This window comes from Sitodiplosis mosellana, unplaced genomic scaffold, assembly GCF_009176505.1.
Source record: "Sitodiplosis mosellana isolate CC-2019 unplaced genomic scaffold, AAFC_SMos_1.0 Smas_scaffold_3928, whole genome shotgun sequence".
NCBI lineage: Eukaryota > Metazoa > Arthropoda > Insecta > Diptera > Cecidomyiidae > Sitodiplosis > Sitodiplosis mosellana.
This window is the reverse complement of record NW_022599170.1, coordinates 3,420-27,014: the sequence shown is the minus strand read 5'-3', so window position 1 is coordinate 27,014 and position 23,595 is coordinate 3,420. Positions and strand designations below refer to the sequence as shown.

General features: G+C 34.7%; 1 protein-coding gene and 1 long non-coding RNA gene across 2 annotated transcripts; both read left to right on the top strand.

Moving 5' to 3' along the window:
* Window positions 1–271: 271 nt before the first annotated feature.
* Window positions 272–17,701, top strand: LOC129571999 (paired amphipathic helix protein Sin3a-like; the record flags this gene model as incomplete). The annotated part of the gene is given in 9 exon segments (XM_055451901.1): window positions 272–428; window positions 2,801–2,911; window positions 3,176–3,280; window positions 3,361–3,483; window positions 3,550–3,645; window positions 12,711–13,529; window positions 14,823–16,498; window positions 16,662–16,896; window positions 17,289–17,701. Coding segments are annotated over 8 exon segments (3,546 nt in total), but the record flags the coding sequence as incomplete, so codon positions are not given.
* Window positions 10,713–12,440, top strand: LOC129572003 (uncharacterized). The gene is made up of 3 exons (XR_008688378.1): window positions 10,713–11,349; window positions 11,456–11,522; window positions 11,654–12,440. It is a non-coding gene; the product is annotated as an uncharacterized LOC129572003 (long non-coding RNA).
* Window positions 17,702–23,595: the final 5,894 nt, after the last annotated feature.

Here is a 23,595-nt window from a genome sequence, read left to right as displayed (position 1 = left end):
AAGATGGCTCTTGTATTTTTTATCTGACCAAAAATATATCATTTATCAAAGGAATTTATACTTTTTCAAAGATTTAGATATGCAAAGCATCAACTAGCTCAATCACAAAAATATGTTGACTTTTATTTTGTCCCATAACACGATTGAAAATATGCATAATGCTCCATGCCTCATATTTATAACGTTGCGTAAACGTTGGGTCAGTGTCAATGGAAAAAAAATACTATTAGGAAAGCTCAAAACAAATAGTGATACCAACACACAACACTTACACGTAAAATAATGAATACTGTACACACAACTTCCCATTGTTGCATCGACACAGTGACAAAATTTATTCAGCCACAGAGCTAGTAAAAAAAACATCGATGAAATAAATAAAAAAAATCGTGTTTCTCAAGTGACTGCCTTTGCATTTCACGGAAAAGGTGATGAAACAAATCATTAGAAGGTTTTTAAGAATTTTTAAGTAAGTTTGAAGGCTTTTTTGTGATTAACCGCATGCCTCAGGTGCATCCATAGCTATTTTCTACAGAAAAGCATTGTGAAAATATTGACAACAAATAATTAAATAATATTTGAGAATAAAAATTACTACAATTCACGTGTTGTGGTAAAAAAAGAAAAAAATTAAAAGCACAAGATGTTCATATATAAAGACATTTCGCATTAATGCATTTATAGAAAAAAGATTATCGTCATTGTATTTGACTTCAGCGCCATTTGTCAAACATAGGTTTTACGAATTCTATGTTCCATTCGATACGAACTAAAAATTTGGGCGAATTCATTTCATTTACTTCTCTTAAACTGTTCTATAAATTGAGCGTATATCGCATGCGGAGGTTTGTTGGATTCATAGTTAGGGGGAGTCGCTTCATGTGCAAAAACCGTTGTTGATGAAAAAAGAATCTACTTTATCTTCTCAGTGTATCCCATTAAATGCAATTTGAATGAAAAAAACGACACAAATCAATACCTATAGCTTAAAAGGAACAACTCTGGATTTCTATTTTTTTATATTACCGAAGAGTTTGTATGATCCTATGTAATAATTGACATTGCCGTTCATATAATTCTATTTTAAATCGTTTTTTTTTGTTTTGTCTGTAATTCGACTATTCACAAATATATAAATATTGCGTTGAAAAAGTGTATGTATTTCTCATGAATTTGTAAAAATATTCAATTAAGTGCGATAGTAGTAAAGGAGAGTCCGATGTGAGTAGTGGTATACTTTGAAAATAGTATCGCCCAAACAACCGCGCGCCATATTGCTTTGCTACAACAGTCTTGATCCGGTCAGCTGCGGAGTCAGACCTGAGCATTTCAAAATAGAAGTAGAAAATTATTTTGCTGGAAGTAATCGAACCTATAACTTCAAAACGTTTTTTTAAATTTAATGTAAAGTGAACAATTAAAGGAAAAAACATTTGTTGAAAGAAAATTATATCAATACAGAATAAAGTGTTGGAGTTTAGTTCAAGTAAAAAGATCATCAATTTTGATTACTAAAGAGGAAAGTGCGTTTCAACCGCTTATTTGTCAATAATATTCTGGAAAATGTGTCATTTTGTAGTTTTATAAGATGTTATCTGAAAATAGTAGAAAATTAGTAACCACTTGCAGAAGTTTTGATAGAAACACAAATAATATCGCATGTTCTCTTTATTTTTGAATTAAGTAAGTTTGATGACATTAGTAATGGTTTCAAATCGGCTGTGAATTGGGACACAGATTTTCAGCTTGTTATGCAATAATACGGTTAAAACTACCCAAAATTATAAAGTAAATGTTAAACATGAAAAAATGCCGGAGAAATCTTAATTTTTCAAAGTAGAATGAAACTTACGAAGGTATCCGCCAAATTTTCGTTATAAACACAAAGAGATTTCGACGGATCTCAAGTGATTTCAATGTAGAAAATTGTGAACTGTGGCTATTTTCGATAATTACTGAACCTATAGTTGTGAGATTGTTTTTAATTCCGAAATTGTGATATGGTTTATCAAATTTGAAAAATGTACATCATGCTTCATCTCATCAATACGGATATGCAGGAGCAATGGAAAAATTCGCACTCGAATTATTTCATTTAATGGATCAACACATAAGCAAGAACAATATAAGCACCGTAAATCGCGTATTGATTATAGTTGAAACGATACAATATTACATATATGACAAAAATTCGCGTGTTTGGTTAAGTCGCATTTTATGAACATTTTCCATTTTTCACTGATTGCCATAGTTGTATATCTCGATCTGCCTTTGTCGTATGTTCAAAAAATCATGTGAAATTAATATCTGTTTCACAGCTATTCTTCTGTATTTCTGTTGGTTTTGTTACTCACATGGATGACTGTACGCTCAATCTTTGTTGCTTCAAATGCTTTGTTAAAGTGTGCTGTTTCTCAAGCGCATGGTTGTGTTCGTGGCATTTTTGCTATACACTTATATATTTGACGTTGAGTTCTGTGCAAAAGATGTTCATGTTGTGAAACCTACACAGATAAGCTTATTCGTATGTTTATTGGCGCTTTGATTCCAATATGTTGAATGAGATTTGTTTTTTTATTTTTTGTTTATTTTTGTCAAGCCAAACAAAAAGGTATAAACATAGTGTTCTAATCACAGTCACTTAATATTGATTTAATTTGAATATTTTGTATACTAAGTATGTTCCCTCCAAAGTACTCGAATAATCTTCGCACTCATTAAAGTGGATCAAATAATCAAGAAGCACATAACCACAAATTTTAGTATTTGAACTTGTATAAAACAGATTTTCTTTCATCAGGCTCTCTTAACACTGATGTGAATCTTACAAGTATGAAACGCAGAGCTGACGAAGTACAGTTTGGAGCTCGGACTCCACAACGAATGATAACTACACAGCATAGCAGCGCGGGTCAGTATTGGAAGATTTATTTTTCATTCATAAATTAAATATTTGATATGATTTATATAATTTAAACTTTAATTTAACTTACATTTAGCATTTGTGTAATTGGTGGAGGAGCAAAGTTGGTGTTATTCTGAAAATTTTAAACGTTATGATGTTTTTTTGAAATTTTAAACGTATTTCGCCAATATCACAAAATCCAAATGAAAAAAAATTAAAATCGGTGATTATTATTATTTTTATAAAAAGTAATTATTATGTTCTTATTAGTTGGACCAAATATTCAATACCATATTGGTTCGGGTGTATTAAAAACCAACTCATCTGAAGGTACGATTATTAGTGGACCATCGCCAACTGTTCAATATACGACAAGTAAGTATTCAATTTTTTTTAAAAATCAATAGATGAATATTGAAAAAATCATATTTATTCATATTTATATACATATTTAGCTTATCCTCAAAGCCAAACCATACCCAGTGTAAAAACAAATGTTGGAACTAGCAACACTGGAACTACAATTCATGTAGTGAATTCGAATATTGGTCCGGCAACCAACACAATTCGACACAAAGGTAGACATAATTCTTTTTTTTAAACTAACAATTACATTTATAAATATGAATAATAACGCATAATAGGCGCACAAGTGCAGCAAGTTCAGCAAGTTCAGCAACAAGCTCAGCCAGTGCAACAGCAACAGGTGACACCTCCCCCGAATGTTCAAACTAATATGGGTAAGTTCTAGTTCATTTTATGTTGTTAACACAAATTCAATGTAACGAAAAATATTTAAAAAGAATATATATTTTCGAAATTTACTTCGACAGTTTTGAATACTATGGTGTAAAATTGTATTTTGTAAATGAATTGTATGATATTATTCAGTCTGTGATTAGACGGTGAAATAAACAATAATAATAATACTTCTATAAATCTATGTACTGAATGTATTATTATTTATTTACACCTGTAATTACTGGGAGAATATTTTGGTTATAGAAGTATGAATATAAACGTAACTATAGTTTTCACATCGCTCCGAAATGATTTTTTTGAATTTCATATCACAAGTTTTGTGTTCTCTTTCGGTACGAGAATTGACTTTAATAAAGTTTTTTTATTTGATATCAAATGTTTTGTAATAAAATTTTGCGATGAAATTACCGGCCAGTCAATGTTCTTTCGCATATTTGAATATGAATTCAATAAATTCGAAATCTCAAGAAACAGTTAATTTTTCCGCAATTTAATTATGGTATAAAAAGACTTGGTGAAAAGCTGGCACCTTAAGGAATTTTATTGATATTAACGCGAAATTGATATTTTTCAAGATTTGACCACAATATGGCTCGCATTCATGCCTGAAATTTGGCTTTTTGTCATTTTTTTACGATTGTTCATGATTTTTCCAACTTTTAAAGGCCATATCTCGAAAAAAAACGAATTTTGCCAGGTATATGCTATATGACAAATTTTAGCTCCAATTTGGGGCTAAAATCAAGGCTATTTTGAGAAAAATCTTATGAGCCGTTTTCCAGAAAATGACCGATTTATGCAAGGCCAGGTGACCATTTTTTCGGTTTTCCGCCCATAAGACCATGCCAACTCGATGAATGGCTTTTATTTTTCAGCGAAATGATTCCCTTTCCAACATTTCTGGAGTCCGCAACGGGGTCAAAGTGGGTAGGTGACTTCGCAATTGTTGTAGCCCCATCGATTTCCTTTCCAACGGTACCATAGGTTTGGCAATGTGTCAACTACTTCTCAGTAAGATTTTAGCTGGCGCAAACCCCATTTTGTTTTTTTAAATTTTTCGCTAAATTTACACTGGGTGAACCCAGAAATGTGGGCCACTTACAGCCCTAAGATTTTGGTTTTCTCATTTTCTATCAAAAACAAGACTCCAGCCAATTTTCAGCCAATTCGGTGACCTCACACTCTTCTCTGATTTCGTGTGGAATTGCCGAAATATATGTTTTTGATATACTTCAATGCCTGAAAGTTTGAAAAAGATCAGATAAAAACTACTGACGGACAAACAGACAGACAGACAAAACTATTATCTCAGAATAATTGGTGGAGACGCCAAAGAAAATTTTCAAATGGCCAAGTCCCATGAACGTATGATCCGATTTCAACATTCTTGGGCTTGTTGGAACGGTCTCAACAAGTAGCTTCAAGAGTTTGACGCCATTTGAACATTTTCTTTGGCGTCTCCACTGATTATTCTAAGATAATAGTTTTGTCTATCTGTCCGTCTGTACGTAGTTTTTTCTGATTTTTCAAACTTTCAGGCATTGCAGTCTTTCAATAATTAAGACTTTTTTGTTTTTGACACTTTTTGATTTGACCGCCATCTTGGCCTCGAGCGTCCAAAAATGGCCTACTCAACCGATTTCAGATTTTTGGATATCGTTCAAAAGGTCTTGAGGCCAGCTGGCAAATGACACCTATTTCAACTTAAAAAATTAAAGTTAGCTTGGTCTTGTTGGTCTCTACCCTAATTAGAGCCAAAAATTTAACCACCCGTTTACAGTAAACGGTTTACTGTCAAATTTTGAACAAATGTAGAGCGTCGTGGATTTCATACGGCAAAATTCAGTACTAATTGGTGTGATTTTGTGGTATTTCACAATATGTCGCATATACAATTATAAGCGTGTGAATTTAACATTAATATCTGGCAAAATTCGATTTTTTTGTAAAAATTTATTTTTATTTATTTACAGAGATTACAATGGGATATTTTTATTTATATGGGATAGAAATATCACATAAAAATAACAGATATTTTTCGCGCGTTGTGTTCAGCGAAACGCATAAATACACAATAGCGATTTTGCACACACAGAGTCGCTGTTTTTTCGTATACTCTTCACACTTACGATGGGCTGCGCGGAGCGTGCATGCACATGTTTCGCTCACTTCTTTCTTTGAACACTCTTCGTGTGTCAACACAATGTCTGTGTGTGTATCGCTTGTGCCGTCATTTGTAAACGACGTCAATGAGCTGGGTACAAAGAGTGTCGATCGAAAGAAAAGAGCAAAACATATATATGCATGCATCGCGCAGCTCATTGACGTCGTTTACAAACGACGGCACAAGCGATACACACACAGACATTGTGTGAAGAGTATAACGAAAAAACAGCGACTCTGTGTGTGCAGAATCGCTATTGTGTATTTATGCGTTTCACTGAACACAACGCGCGAAAAATATTAGATATTTTTGGACTCTGAATATTGAACGCGTTGAACGTTGAACACAACGCGTGAAAAATATCTGTTATTTTTATGCGATATTTTTATCCCATATAAATAAAAATATCCCATAGTAATCTCTGTTTATTTATTTATTTACTCCGCCAAAAGCTGGCTGAATAATCAGTTTTGCAGGAAAATAACTCCAAGAGTCATGAAAAACCTGATCTTTTGTGTTTATACAATATAGGGTATATGGTTAAAGTGATTTTGGCCTGAACATTGACTAAACTAAACTAGTTTCCATTACATACAAATAATAGGTCAGAGAAATCACCAGCTCAAAGGATGGCTATATCACAGTAATTGTAGCTATAATAAAAGAAATATGAAAAAAATCACAGTAATGTATGCAAATTTTTCAGTATTTTATATTAAATTTTCAACTTTGCTCATTGCGCACCGATGTGATGAAGCTAGCACGGGTGGTTGAATTTTTGAATGGATCAGCCACTTTATTTGCATATTTGCACATTTGTGGCACTTGAGGTCTAGTTTATTTGTCCATGAGCTTGTCTTTGATCTTGAGGTATTCAGTGTGCCGTAACGCGCGTACGCTCTCTCCTATTGCTATGTCGTTCCGTACATTGGGACAATTTGCGTTCCCATTAACGATTTCATACATGAACACAATTAAGCGTTCACTCTCCTACGTTCCAACGAAGTCATGCTCAGAGCTTCCAGTCGATTGTTATATTCGGTGATGTTGTATCCGTTGGTTGCTGTACGATACTCTCTTTGGGCGAACTGTGTGAACTTTCTCAAAACGCTCTCGATTTTGTCGATATGTATGGCAAAAGTTGGCAGCCATACAACGTTGCAGTACTCAAGATGAGACTGAACCAATGCGTAATACAACGTTTTGAGCGTTTGTATATCGACTATGTCGTAGCAAAATCTCTTGATGAATCCAAGAGCAGCTGTCGCCTTCGATGTAATTGCATCGATGTGTTTGACAAAACTAAGCTTCTGGTCAATGACGACGCCGAGATCTTTGTGGTCCGATACGTGCTTGAAAATGAAATCACCGTATTTGTAATTAGTGTCGATGATGTCCTTCCTTTTTGTGGTGATTGTAAGGACGGCACATTTGTCAAGGTTCAGGTGCAAATTGTTTACGTCGCACCAAATGTTCAGTTTGTCGATGGCTCGCTGTAGCACTTCCGCATCGGTGCTCGAGTTGATGATTTTGGCGATTTTTACATCATCGGCGAACAAGGAAATGAACACGTCGTCCATTTCATCCACTATGTCGTTGATGAACAACAAAAATAGTGTGGGTCCGAGATGACTTCCCTGTGGTACGCCAGATGATACTTTGAATTCATTCGACTCGCTGCTCCCATACTTAACGAATTGAGTTCGGTTTGACAGGTATGATTCCACCCAAGCAAGAAGATTGTCTGGCAGGTTGAAGGATCTGAGTTTCAGAATCAATCTCTTGTGGTTAACTCTGTCAAACGCTTTACTGAAGTCCGTGTAGAGAACGTCCACTTGCGCAACAGAATTTATGCCTCTCCGGGCATAGTGGATAAATTCGGTGAGATTAGATGCAGTAGATCTGGATTTTATAAAGCCTTGTTGCTTTTTGGTGATTTTGTCCTGTACCAGAGACAGAAGTTTGACATTCACCAAGTGCTCAAAAGAACTTCGCCAAAGTTTGGAGCTTAGCAATGCAACGATAGTTTTCAATTGTCGATCTCGACCCCTTTTGAAAATAGGTGATACACCCGAGCGCTTCCATTTGTCTGGGAAATGGCAAGTCGACAATGAGTCACGTTGATATCAATGAAATTTCTTAAAATGCCCTTCACAAAGTCTTTTTCGATCTTTTTATACATTAAGGCTGAGGACAAATGCTCGGCTATAAAATTTATAGCCGGCTAGAAAAAAAAATTCGTTTTTTTCGCATTTTTTGGGGAAATTTTAGTCGGATGAAATGAATTAGGACAAATAATGACGATTTGCATCAAAAACCGCAATAATTTCATCGATATTTTTGATTTTTTTTAGTTTTTTTGGAAAAAATTGAGTTTTTTGAAATTCTTTTTTTGGACTTTTTTTAAATTTTCTTTGGAAAATTTCATTCGAATGGAATATATTAGGGCATAAACAGAGGTTTTACATCAAAAATTTTCATTCGATTTTTTGTAATATTATTGCGAAAATTTTGAAGTCCTATAATTTCTCAACTACTCAAAATAGAGCAATAGTGTCTGAAGCAACTTTTTAGTACTCCTCAAAACCATTGCATACCATGTTCTAAAAGTACTAAAAGAGTTCTAAAAATGTACTAAAAAGTACTAAATGTTGCAAACCCTTTGTATGGCTGTGGTCGACTCTGGGCGATGGATTTACTGTACGAAATCATGTTAAACGTACAGTATTGGACCGTGATATACCCTACTGAGCGTTACCTAGCTGTTATATTAATATTTGAATAGAAAAGAATTCCCATATTTCCTAAGAATTTCACATTCCGTTGAATGTTGTTTTATTCATTTGGCACATGTGCCGGACAAGTACCAAGCAAACTGAAATATATATATATCATGATTTTAGAGGCAACAAGTATAACCAGAATTGACTTTTGTCTTCAAGACTTTGAAAAATTGGACAAAATTCAAATAATTACCAAATTAGTTAATTACCAATTAATTAATCAAATAAGTTTTTGATGCAAATCGTCATTATTTGTCCTAATTCATTTCATCCGACTAAAATTTCCCCAAAAATTGCGAAAAAAAACGAAATTTTGAAAAATGAAATGAAAATTGTCATTACAGCGACAAATGCCTCAAACTATTGGTGAATTTGGGTCCAGTGGCTTGCAATAGCCTAGAAATAAATAACCTGATATAACAAACCCACTACATACGGCGAAAGACGGATTTGAATTTTTCTAGCCGGCTATAAATTTTATAGCCGAGCATTTGGACTCAGCCTAATATCAACTAAAATTGTGGAAAATCTCTCAAAAACAAGGGAAGTCTTCACAGTCGAAAACTCCAAAAAGTGACTCTTTCAAACATTAGTGACATTTTGTATGGATTTTGTCATCAAATTATTATGTTTTGTTCGGGACTAATCATACGTTTAGAAAATGAAGGAGAAACTGAAGTATTTAACGCTATTCTAATGTAAACTGTGGTAGTTCCTTAAAAGCTGCATGATTTTCAAACAAATAACTGATTTTCAAACAATTAACTACCATGCTCTCTCTCCCTCCCCAGATGGAGAATTTGGTTACTTTTTTTCTAACACGAAATCAATTGAAAATTTCAAATTGGTTGGATTGAGCAGCGAATGAAAACAAAATTTCCGAAGAAAAAAATTTCTCGGGGAATCTCTAAAAATTTGTACTGAATTTCTGAATTTTCAATCGCGGTTTAAGAAAAATGTGACTCACATCTTACGACCTGCGAAGTCGACTATTTTTTTCAAACTCAAATTATTAATATTTGGAAGTTTAATGCATTTTAAAAACAAATGAGTTAATGGGTAAACGGCGATTTTTTATTTATTTACACCGCCAAAAAGTGGCTGAATATTTTGGTTAGCAGGAAAACGACTCCAGAAGTCATGAAAATTTTCATACAATAGTTAGTTATAGTAGTCTTTCTCGATTTGAATTAGGGTTTGGTCTATAAAATTTAACACAAAGAAACCTAACCAATACAAGGAAATGAGTAGTAAGCCGAATTGTTAACGGTTCAAGATAATCTAACAACGCGTTTGAGAAAAGATAGACTAACTGGAGCGTTAAACATATTATTGTCGGCCTTAATGACTGCAAAAGTCATCTTTCGATTTATCAGAGAAGTGATATATTGAAACAAAGTTTTACGTCTAGTCTAACAAGTCCCTGTTGGTAGATATAAATTTACAATTTAGTAGAGACCGAAAGACATAACGGTAGTTTCCATTATAAAGTATTAACAGGTCAAAGTTAATCACCAACTCAAAGAATGGCTATATATATATATATATATATATATATATATATAAAATCACGACGTAGGCAGAGCCATGAAACCGAACTGTCAAACTACAACGGGGACCGCGTAGTCGGTTGTCATTCGTTGCGGAACGCGCTAAAAGTATGCATAAGTACATGAGTACATATTTCAAGCATTCTGGTTAAAAAATATTTCAATTATTTATAAAAATATACCTAGTGTATTAATATGAAAACCCATTTTTAATAACATTTTAGAAACGTTTGAAAAAATACCGAAAAAGAATATGAACTTTCTTTTTTTTGCTCAGAAATTCTTTGCTAACATTTTTCTTGTTTTTGATTGACAAAGTGAGGTTAAGTATCTACTGACATGTTCAATGTGTAGAACAAATTTGTGCACTCGGTGGAACAAAGCCATTGTGTGTTTAAGGAGCCACGTGGCTCACGGAAAGTACTTTATTCCCATGGCTCCTGAAACACATTTTCAAGCTCACTTTGTAGGAAGCGAACGTAAAAAATGAGAAAATTGAATTAATTGATTTCAAAATTCATTTGAACATCAGCTAATCTAAAGAAAACTTAGATAAATATGTTCATGTTGGAAACATTTTTCTAAATTTGATAATGTGGATGTGTCATCCAAATCATTCATTGCATTTAAATAGGAAATAAAGAAACAACATAATTTTACACAAATATTCATTTTCCACTTGATTTTATCATTTTTATTCACTCCATGAATAATATACGTTCACGAAAATACGTTGTCTTTTTCAAACATAGTAGTTCAAATTCAACGAGTCGTTCTACGAAGGTGCACTTAAGACTGTCTGGCGTGTATTTAATTTGTACTTTATTCTGACAGCCGCGTTGTAATTGATGATGACAGTTCGGTTTCGCCCCTCTGGACGTAGGCCCAATATCAAATTTTTCATGACAGCGATTTCGGAATTCATTCAGATCGCAACAATTCGGCCGATTCCATTATTCCAGCCAATTTTCGGCAAAAACTGATGATGAGGTTTTGTTTGACTCGTCAATATCTATAACTTTTACCAACGTCAGCCCTTGAAACAGCATTCTGGGCCAGTTACAGTGTGAAATGACCAAAAAAATGTCAATTTTTCGGCATTTTCAACATTTTTGGCTTTACGAGTAACCAAGGTGGTGGACTTTTGTTCAGTTTTAGACTCAACCAAATATTTATAAAATTCATGTACGTACTCAACATAAAATTGATTGGTTCAAATTTAGTGTAGTTATTGTGACGCATTGGTAATGATAGGAAACCTGAGTTGAATCGCTTCTTTTCATATATTCAGGTGGAACATTTTTGTGCCAAATCGTATGCCAAAAAGCTCAGTTGTGAAAACATCCTTTCAGATGATGGTGAGGATGCCGAAGATCTCGACTAATAATCTTCCTCAATTTTCAAATCAAAAGCACATAAATGAATGAAAATTTAATAATTATTCGAAATATGGATTTGTTATTTGATTACTTCTCTTATTTATTTATAGGATGGCCCGTTTAACCCGTCAATTTTTTTTCGGCCATTTTCAAGATGTTTGGAATATTTTCGATAATTTTTTTTTGTAATGCAAACCAAGCACCCTCGGAACAAAAAGTTTCCTTGTGAGGTCCTCTTTCCAACGGTATATATATCTATTGACTAGATCGAGAGGAGAGTATGTGAAAAATTCTAATATATTTTGAAAGAGGCGCACATAAAAAAGCAAATTTTATATAAAACTTTTTTTTCTTATCATTTTTCGCGCTTTTCGCGGAACTGATAAGAGATAAGAGATAACTGACTTCAGCAATGTTATAGAAGACCTCAAGTGCTACAACTTTGCCGAAGACATCAAGTTGTTATCTCTTATCAGTTCCGCGGAAACCGTGGAAAACCACGAGGACCCACCAAAAATGAACATACTCGCCTTTAACCATTTTTGAGTCGAAAGAAACTTACTCTTCTCTTTCATAACAAAGTCAGATGAACTTACTCTCCTCTCGATCAAGTCAATAGATATGTTGTAAACATTATTAACTTTTAAGGATGTGTTAGTGGTCAATCAAAGTGTGGCCCGTTTGAGACGACATTCCCTTACTCATAATAGACATTAGTTTTTCATTTATTCACATAACGGCTATCTAACTTTGACTTTATCTGTGATGATAATAAGTTTTTTATGTCCCAATGGTTAACGAATTTAGTCTAAGAATGCTTCATTTATATTATATCAATAGAAAACAGATGTTAACAGGGGGAGAGAGAATGAATAAATTTTCATTTTTTCACTGAAACTCCAATGTGAAAATGTGTAATATTAAAGCGTACTGTACTGAAATAAATCAGATTGCACACACAACTGTAGTATCGATACTAAAATAAATAAATAAATAAAAAATAAAATGAAAAATATTGCACAGTCAAGCACGCACTCTCATTCGGTCCTGTGGACTATGGTTCACTTACTTTTTTTTCACAGTTCAAAATAAAATGGTGATGCGAAGAGTGTTAGAGAGTATAGAGGACTATTTATATTACACATTAAACTTTTTTTTAAATTTCAGTCTCTACAGTTCCACAACAAACGAGTGGCCAAGAAAAATTCCAACGCCTCAAAGTGGAGGATGCCCTGAGCTATTTGGATCAAGTGAAATACAAATTTGGAAACCAGCCACAAGTGTATAACGACTTTTTAGATATCATGAAGGAATTTAAGTCGCAAAGCATAGACACGCCCGGGGTGATTCAACGAGTATCTAACTTATTCAAGGGTCATCCAGAATTGATTGTTGGGTTCAACACATTTTTGCCTCCTGGCTATAAAATAGAAGTTCAAGCAAATGATCAAGGCGTTGCTTTTCAAGTTTCTGTTTCGATGCCATCTCCATCAGGGGGAAATATTTGTTTACAACAGCCAACATCTCCACATCGCGGAAATCAAATAATTCACAATATGCAAACATCCACAATACACCAAATTTCTGATCGGCAGCCAATCTATCAATTGGGACCGCAACAACAACCACAGACCCCACAACAACAACCACAACTACAAACACAACAACAACAACAACAACAACCACCACCACCACAACTACAACCACAACAACAACAACTACAGCAACAAATACAATCACAGCTTCAACCACAACAACAACAACAACAACAACAACAACAACAACATCAACAACAACAACTACTACAACTACAACAACCACAGTCGCAAACTCAAACTTCCACATCCATATCAGCACAATCTAATTTCGGATCAATATCACAACAGCAGACTGCAGTGGGAACTTCTATTAGTGTCGTTGCCGGAAATACTGTGACACAAGTTAGCAGTGTATCTGCTAGTGCAAACACTAACAAGCAACCGATAAGTAAGTAATTTTCATAAAATCATAAATTATATTGTTTTGAATGCTAAACATCTATTGGTGAGACGTAAAATGAGTAGTTTGGAGCGAAAATGTTATACAGAAAAGTTGAGAGGAAAAATGTCAAATGAAAAGAGATAGCTATATAGTTCACTATAGTTTACTATACAGTTTACTATATAGCTATCCCTTTTCCGCTCATACATCATCGACATTTTTCCTCTCAACTTCTTTGTATAACTTTTTCACTCCAAACTACCATGGATTAATTTAACGGGCTGCTCTTGCCGTTTTGGGTTACTCTAAATCACGAATGGGCTGCCCTACAAACCAAATCGGGCTGTTAAAAAAAAATCAATATTTCTGTGTTATTTCTTCACAGAAAATCACGAATGATGAATTTGTTTATATTCGAAAGATTAAATTGAAGGTCTGAGTTGAAAAACAATACATATGTATTGTCGAACTTTTCTTAAATGTAACATGTCCATGCAAAAACGCATGGCTTTTGTTTTGGTTTTTGATCCCAACCGTTCACTTATTTTGCTCTTGTTTGAGTTTATTCTGATTAAACAATTGTATACACTTTACACAACTGTTGATCATTATTGATGACACCGCAAAACAAAACAAAATCAAGAACAAACACGACTTAAAGATTCAAATGTGCAATCGGAGCAAATATGGCATACTCGGTCATGTGCAATTGCAAAACTTACTGTCGCTATCGATCATTTCGCAACTCCGATTCGAAGAGACAAGTAGTAATACACAATGGAAAAATCAAATTAAAGTGGGATTCCGCCGAAAAAACTCAAAACATTCTTTCCAAGTCAAGTTGGTGTTTCTAATGAAAGCCGTAAGTTGAAGATAGCTAAAATTAATATTTATGTCAGTGTTGGTTGGTTTATTCGAGTTTAATTAATTGAAATAAAAACATAGGTGATAGTGAAATGGATGTAGATCCGCCCACTGCGCAAGATATTGAACCATCTACATCGCAAGTAGAACTACTTCACAGTTCCAAAATATTTCCTTGGGAAAAATCGATGAGCCAGATTATGATCTTAAATACGCAAATTACATCCATTCTTTTAGTGTTCAGCAAGCTGATGGTTCACGGCGTATGGTCTATTGCAAATTGTGCAATAAATACCCCGAAATCTCCCGTAAATTTCAAGTTTTTTTTCAATGGGCTGCTCTTAATTATTCTTAAATTAATCCATGCAAACTACTCAAATAAAGTATCTCTATTGAAAATATAATATATAATTTTTTTTCTTCTAATAATTGCAGGTCATAATTTGCATCATATTTCTCCACCACCACAGCCGATTGCAGCTGATGTTAATAGTGGTCATAATCTTCACCACATTTCACAAGCTCATCAATCCATGATTCAGGCTGAACAAACAGGTTCTAATCAGAATCAAAATCAACCAGTTGAATTTAATCATGCGATATCATATGTGAATAAAATAAAGATACGCTTCCAAGCACAGCCTGAGAAATATAAGCGATTTTTGGAAATACTACATGCATACCAAAAGGAGCAGAAAGTGCTAAAAGAGGGATCAGGTAATTTGCCACAAAAACAATTAACTGAAGCGGAAGTATACAGTCAAGTAGCAAAATTATTTGATCAACAAGAAGATCTGTTGCGTGAATTTGGTCAGTTTCTACCAGATGCCACAAACCATTCGGCAACTCAATTTATAAATCGTGGAAATCATGGGCATAATGAACATAAAAAAATGAATACACCGTCGATAGGTTCACATCAGCAATCAGTAAAATCATATAATAGCTCACAGAACAATTTGCCTCGAATTGATCGTGATTATCATCCGTCCACTGAGAAAGACTACCGCAACAGTGGCGTAGATAAAGAACGCAATCATGTAACACACAAGTTTAGTGGTAGTGCCGTAAAACGATCGCCTTCCTTCCCCTCAATGCCAGTGAATCACTTGGTTCGCGATAGAGATGGTCCATCACCACCGAAACGCCACAAACCTATTTGTCGAGATGTTACATTATCAGAAGCTTCGAAATTTGGCTCGCTTAATGATTATGCCTTTTTTGATAAGGTACGCAAAGCGCTGCGAAGTCCAGAAGTATATGATAATTTCTTAAGGTGTTTAACATTATTCAATCAAGAGATAATTTCACGGATAGAGCTGGTTTTATTGATAACACCGTTCCTCAGCAAATTTCCTGAGTTACATCGTTGGTTCCAAGATTTCTTGGGTTCACAAAGTACTACTGAAGGAATTTCACTGGCAACTGCTCAAAGACAAGACCGTAATCAAGGCGAAATGGCGCAAGAAATTGATCTATCAACCTGCAAGCGCCTTGGGGCAAGCTATTGTGCTCTTCCGAAGACCAGTGAGTCTCGTAAATGTTCTGGTCGAACAAATTTGTGTCGTGAAGTTTTGAATGATACATGGGTATCATTCCCAACCTGGGCAGAAGACTCAACATTTGTCACTTCTCGCAAAACCCAATATGAAGAAATAATATACCGTTGTGAGGACGAACGCTTTGAACTGGATGTGGTTATTGAAACTAACGCGGCCACTATTCGCGTATTAGAAGGTGTACAGAAAAAAATATCGAGAATGACGCAAGATGAACTTACTAAATTCAAATTAGATGATTGTTTAGGCGGTAGCTCCCCAACTATTCACCAACGAGCATTAAGACGTGTATATGGAGATAAGGCAACCGAAATAATTCAAGGACTGAAAAAAACACCACAGATTGCCGTGCAAGTGGTACTTCGGCGACTTAAGGCCAAAGACGAAGAGTGGCGGGAAGCCCAGAAAAGTTTCAATAAACAATGGCGAGAACAAAACGAAAAGTATTACCTTAAGTCGTTGGATCATCAGGGCATCAATTTTAAACAGAATGACATCAAAGCATTGCGATCCAAAAGCCTGTTCAATGATATTGAAACTCTCTATGATGAGGTAAACAAATAATTTGATATATTTATCAATCCTACCAACTATTTCAAAAAAAATATTGGCAAAATGTGAATAAACTGAATCTGTTCAATATTTAACTTACAAGTTGATTTCTTCAAAAAAACTCAATTACCTGAATAACAGTAAATTGAATTTTATCTTTCAGCGGCATGAACAGAATGATGACAACAGCGAATTGGTTACTGGGCCGCATCTTGTACTACCGTACAAAGATAAAAGTATTCTAGACGATGCAGCGAATCTCTTAATACATCATGTTAAACGACAAACAGCCGTTCAAAAACAAGAAAAAACTCGAATAAAACATATTTTAAGGCATTTCATACCGGATTTATTTTTTTGGCCAAGACAGCAACTCAGCGACGATGAACGTGACGATGGTATGTTGAAGCAAGATAATTGACAACTAATAAGACACTTCTAAGACACTTCTCTTTTCTAAAATGCCACTGTATAACACTTTTCATTAAAGTATAATTTAATGATGTATTGTCATAAAATGTCAAAAAAGATCTTTTCGGATTGTTCACTTTCGGTGATGATCATGGTTAGGAACGATCTCTGTAACGTTTCGAATGGGAAATTAGTTAATCAGGACAAATTTATTTATTGTATTTGAAATATTGATCAAATTTATATTCTTGAACGAGATAACCTTTATATACCCTTATTATGATTTATAGAACGCTATTAGACCTTGGTAGGTTAAAAAAACCGTTTTGAAATGTATTTTCAATATTTATTTCTCAAAAAGTTTTTCCATTCCCAACAGAAATGGATGTTGATTCATCTGAAAATCGAAATGTGGCTATGACAGCGAAATCTGACTCTCAATCGAATGGTAGTAATAATGCAACGACGTCTAGAAGACCATGTGTCAATGATGATAAAAAAGATCCAATAGAAGGCAACTATGGAAAAGCAGATAACACAGGAAATGAAGACACTGATCAAAAATCACCATCAAATCTGGATGACACAATTGCTGCATCTTATCAAATTCCAAAGTCTGAATTCCCATTCCGTGAAGCTCCATCAAGTGCCATTACCGACTCAAATAATCGAATAAGTGATATATTACCAGCTACCGAACCTAATACATCCCTTACATCAGAAATAAAGCGGGAAGGATCTTGTAGTTCGCCCGATGTTCCATTACCTCCCTATGCTGTTAGTAAAATTCAAGTAAGTTGTCGAAAAAAACACAAGCGAAACCGCACTCGAACCGAGCTAAGTATTGCATTGCACTGAAAATACCCTATAAATTGGTATGAAAGTACGCCATACGCAGTATTTTGTTTCACGTATGTATAAAACCAGTGATAGCGGGACTGTCATTATAAACAAACTTGCGAACTTGTATTTATTTTATACACCGCCAAAAGCTGGCTGAATAATTAGTTTTGCAGGAAAATGACTCCAAGAGTCATTTTTGTGTTTAAACAATATAGGGAATACATTATATGGTTGAAGTGATTTTAGCCTGAACATTGACTAAACTAAATTAGTTTCCATTACATACAAATAATAAGTCATAACAATATATATATCTATGGGTGAGATTGAGAGTAGTGTAAGTTTCACTGACTTTGTTATGAAAGAGAACAATAAGTTTCTTTCGGCTTAAAAATAGTTAAAGTAGAGTAAGTATTTTGACTGTTTGTGGCTATGATAAAAGCGAGTATGTTTCATAAACCTTAATTTGCGTTAAACAAGAGTATGCAATATTTTGTTAGTTTGGAATAATTTATTTGAATTTATGTATTGGGTCTACAACTTAGTCTTTATCGTTTTTTTTTGAAAAATCACGACTTTATTGTGAGAAAATGGTACAATGTTTTTTATTCAAAGTACTGTCCATCGGAAGCTATGACTTTTCCCCACAATTCAGGCAATTTATGGATTCCATCCCAAAAGAACTGCGCCGGCTTGGCGGCCAAGAACGAATCAAGCCAATTTTTGACTTTTTGAAAACAAGTGAACCGTCCTCCACTTAGGTGATATTGAATCACTAAAAGCTAACATTTTGATACATTTCTATCACCTTCCAATGCACCATATCTGGCCCACCCCCGCAAATATGGCAAATCGCCCAATTTCGAGCGATAAAAAAAAAAGATTTTGAAAATTCGAGGGAGTGATTGCAGCGCCATCTATAACGTCAATCAAAATATGGTTTTTTATGCTTGAGTCTATCGAGAAGGGTCCATTCTTCATAATCAGTGTGAACCCGATACAAGAATAATCTTTTTTTCACAATTTTTCCGTGTGAAAAAAACAGCTCCCGCAAATGACGCTTTTTTGGCCCAAAAACCGACATAAACACGCAGAGTAAAATTTACGATGCCGATAGAAATTCACAAATGTAATGATGAGGAGTTGTTGACAGATGCCTAAGCTTCAAATATGACGTTTCAGATATGACATTTCTGCCCAGCATTTACTGCTGGCGCTATCTTTTGGAAAACGATAAAGACTAAGTTGTAGACCCAATATTAGGCAAACATAATCAATAGAACTAATCATTTGTACATTTAGCGGCTCCCAATACTTCAATTTAACACATTGGTTTTTGAAAAAGTAGAGTATGTTTGCATAAATGGTTAAAAAATATTAAGTTCTTTCGACGAAGAGCATCAGGAGTTCATAATTGTTAGCAAAAATTCCAAAAATCGGCCAAGATCGGCCGCCGGTTTTCCGCCGATTCAAACATTTTTGATATATTTGTCGAACCACTTGATGGATGAAGTTTACATCTTTCAAAAAATATAAAATTTGTTAAAATCCGTTCAGTGGCTCAAAAGTTATAGCAAGAATTCCGAATGTCCTCTTGAATCGGCGACCAAAATCGGCCGTCTAGGAAATAGTACCTTTAGAGAGAGAACGTAATCGAGCTCTGCTTATTGCTCACTCAGAACGGAATTAATACGATTCACATATACCAATGGTGATCTGTCAAATTACCATCATTACTATTGGTGAGAGTGGCGATTTTGTATGTATTGTATCTGCTCTTCTGTGCGATATTACTATGTCACAAAAATGTATCGGTAGTATTATGGTCATATTACAACCAATACCACTTTGTTACATAGTAATATCGCACAGCAGAGCAGAAAAAATACATACAAAATCGCCACTCTCGCCAATAGTAATGATGGTAATTTGACAGATCACCATTGGTATATGTGAATCGTACAAATTCCTTTCTGGGTGAGTGTACAGCATCACCATGAACGAGCGGTATACGAGCCAATGTAAAGAGTGAAATAACAATATCACTAAAACGATAGCGCATGAAAAATAACACAGAAGAAATGAAACAACAAACAAATATTGCGAAATTGCAACGCATCGGAGAGAGTGAGAGAATCTCTTTCGCTCACGCACAACAGCAAATATTCATAACACGCTGACACCGACTCAGTGGAGACCACCAATGCCAACGCAAATCAAAACAATTGATTTGTATTGCTGACATCACTGAGTCGGTGCCAGCGTGTTATGAATATTTGCTGTTGTACGTGAGTGAAAGAGATTCTCTAACTCTCTCCGATGCGTTGCAATTCCGCAATATTTGTTTGTTGTCGCATTTCTTCTGTGTTATTTTTCATGCGCTATCGTTTCAGTGATATTGTTATTTCACTCTTTTGCAATGGTTCGTATACCGCTCGTTCATGGCAATGCTATACAATAAGCAAAGTTCGATTACGTTCTTTCTTTAATGCTGACGTTTATGAACTCCTGATGCTCTTCGTCGAAAGAACATAATATTTTTAACCATTCGCATGAAACATACTCTACTTTTTTAAAAACCAATGTGTTAAATTGAAGTATTGGGAGCCGCCAAATGTACAAACGATTAGTTCTATTGATTGTGTTTGCCTAATACCTGAATTCAAATAAATTATTAACCCTCAATCGCTCACCCGGGTCTGGCCAGACCTTTTTCGTTTTTGATCGTTAATTTGACACATTTCTAGTTTAGCTAGCGACTTGAGTTTTTAGTTATCTGCCTAAAATTTCATTGGCTATCGATCTAACAAAAGATCCATTAAAAAACAGTCCTTAAAAAGAATAAAATAAGGATATGCAAAAACTACACCTTCGACCGCTCACCTCGGGTCTGGCTGGACCCCTATGTATTTGTATGCATTTGTATGGGAATGAGGTATGCATACCATTTGATTTTTCACGAGACTGATAAAAGATAAGTAATATCTGTCTTCAGCAAAGTTATAGAGCAGGTCAAGTACTACAATTTATTTCAGTTCACCATCTCCAGTTCCGCGAAAAATGATAAGAGATATCTCGCGTTTTGCGCGGTTTTTTGCGCAACTGATAAGAGATAACCGACGCAGCGCCTTCTCTGCACTAACGCCAACTGCTGTTAGCAAGAGTCACTATAGTACAACCTACGTCAAATTCAAAAGTTTGTATATATATGTATACATGTGTCAGTTGCTTGTTGAGCGATTTTCTGTTCTCCAGCTCTATTTTATTTTTTTTCACTAAATAGAGTAAATATTTGTTGCGTAAAAATCAATCTTCTTATTTTTAAACGTAAAATCAAATTTTACAATAATACAATACAAGAGTACCCAGAAGGAATTTCACTGTTTTGAATAAATACGAACAAGTGTCGCTTCATTTGTTTACGTTCTGTTCACGATAATGTTGTTGTTTTTTTTAATCAAAAAGCGTATTTTACTGTTCATTCCGAAGCAAAAAATCAATTTTCTCATTTTAAAATTTCAAATAAAAATGTTTCCGTATTTTTGCGTATTTTTGTCAACACAAGAGTGACTAAAAAAAGTTCCATCGAGTTGTAATTTCATTTGTTGACATTTCATATTCCGGTTATTGGATATACTCGGGTATACTGTTATCAACTGTTTTGAATCGTTTCGAACGATTTTGAATGGTTGTTTTTTCTCACGAACATAAAAACGTGCTTGACTTCACTGAAGTCATTAATATCCCTTGATATATTTTCAAAATTAAAAGAAAAAATTATTTCATGGCTCAGAATCGAACAGCATTTCACTATTTACATCAATGTGTCATCATTTGTCATTTATCATCGGCTTTGTTACTCTTGTATTGACAAAAACACGTGAAAAAAATTGACTTTCCCGGACTTTACGTTTTAAAATCAGAACGTTGATTTTTCTGCATCGGATTAAAAAAATATTGACGTTCTTCAATAGAAAAAAAAAATTAAATTGAGCTGGACAACTGAAAATCGCTCGATGAGCAACTTAAACATGTATACATACGTATACAAGCTTTTGAATTTGACGTTAGTTGTACTGTAGTTACTCTTGCTAACAGCAGTTGTCGCTTCTGGGCTCGTTTGTATGGGAATTGACAACAAGGCGCTGCGTCGGAGATAACGAATCTATGTCTAAGCAAAGTTGTAGTACTTCATCTGACCTACCACTTTGTTGAAGACAGTCATCACTTATCTCTTATCAGTAACGTGAAATACGCGAAAAACCGCAGAAGACCGCTAGCATGATGGATAGTTTTGATTATCATTTTTTGCGTAACTGATAACGAGATAAAGAAGAGATAAGTGATAACTGTCTTCGACAAAGTGGTAGGGCAGATAAAGTACTACAACTTTGCTCAGGGCAGAAATTCGTTATCTCTTATCAGTTGCGCGAAACACCGCGAAAAACGTAAGATATCTCTTATCATTTTTCGCGGAACTGATAAGAGATAAGGAGATGGCGAATAGAAAAAAATTTTTATAACTTGCCCAATAACTTTGCTGTAGACAGTTATCACTTATTACTTTTCCGTACACACCGTGTCAAGGGAAAGTATAGGAATTGGTCCCGAAAACTTTTTTCGCAAAATTAGCTTAGATCATCATAAAAACTCATGAAACGCGTAGAAAACCACTTTTTGAGATACCTTTCCGTTCGTGTGCCGTCGTCGTTGTCGTCGTTGGTGTTTGTTAACACGAAAACTCAAAAAATAATTGAGATAATCAAAATCTGGAAATGCCAAAAGTGTTGTATCCAAAAAACTTAGTTTAATTTCGAAGATGAGCCATTTTCGATTTCACCCTGGGGTACTTGCCCTAAGATAAGGCTGCCAACTGTACTGATTTTTTCAGTAGACTAATAAAATTCGTAAAAAAAATTCGTGTGTCGGAAGCAAATTCTTGTTTACACATATGGAAAGAGGAAGTCCCAAGGAAGTTTTCTATCTGATCAGATTTCCCGGAAAAGTCACTGGAGCCAAAATATGGCCTCATATATAAATTTAGGGTCATTTTCAGTACATTTTATTTTTACAAAATCTTCCATATTTCCCGAGTTTTCCAAGATTTTCCAACCATTTTCATTTTATGAATGTACGATCGTATGCTGAAAACGAATTCAAGAAAATTTCCCGGAAAATTGCAAATCCTGGAAAATTTTCCGAAAATGAACTTATCGCTATAAGAGGAAAATGGAAAATCGGGGAAAATTATGAGAAGTCCCATTCGATCGGGCGGAAAATTTCATGGGGATGGTAGCCGGAGGCCGAGATTTGGGGCCTAAATCCAGCCGTTTCCGAGATATTGCGAAAAAACTGGCTTTTTACTGAATTTTTCAGTATACTGGTAGAAAATAGTTGGCAGCCTTACCCTAAGAAAAACCTCAAAAAATTGACACTTTTGTATGGGAGGTAGCCGTTAATCGATTCCGATTGCCTTCAAACTTTCTGATGTTTCATTTTTTGGAGAAAAATAATATCCTGAAAGTTTCTTGTTGATCGCATTTGCAGAAGTTTGATTTTTGGCCTTCAATTTTTGTCGAAATTTTCTTGGAAAAATTTGAGGGCCATAAACCAAACTTTGGACAATGCGATCAACATGAAACTTCCAAAATCTTGTTTTTTTGCCAAAGAATGAATCCTCAAAAAGTTTTGAGCCAATCGGAGTCGTATCTCCCATGCAAAATTGTCGAAATTTCGACAAAAATGACCGATTTTTCAAGAATGTTTAAAAACAAGACCGCAGTTCTTGAGTTTTTAGTTACTTAATCTATTTTGTTGTTTCACAACAAACTATTTTTTGGCGC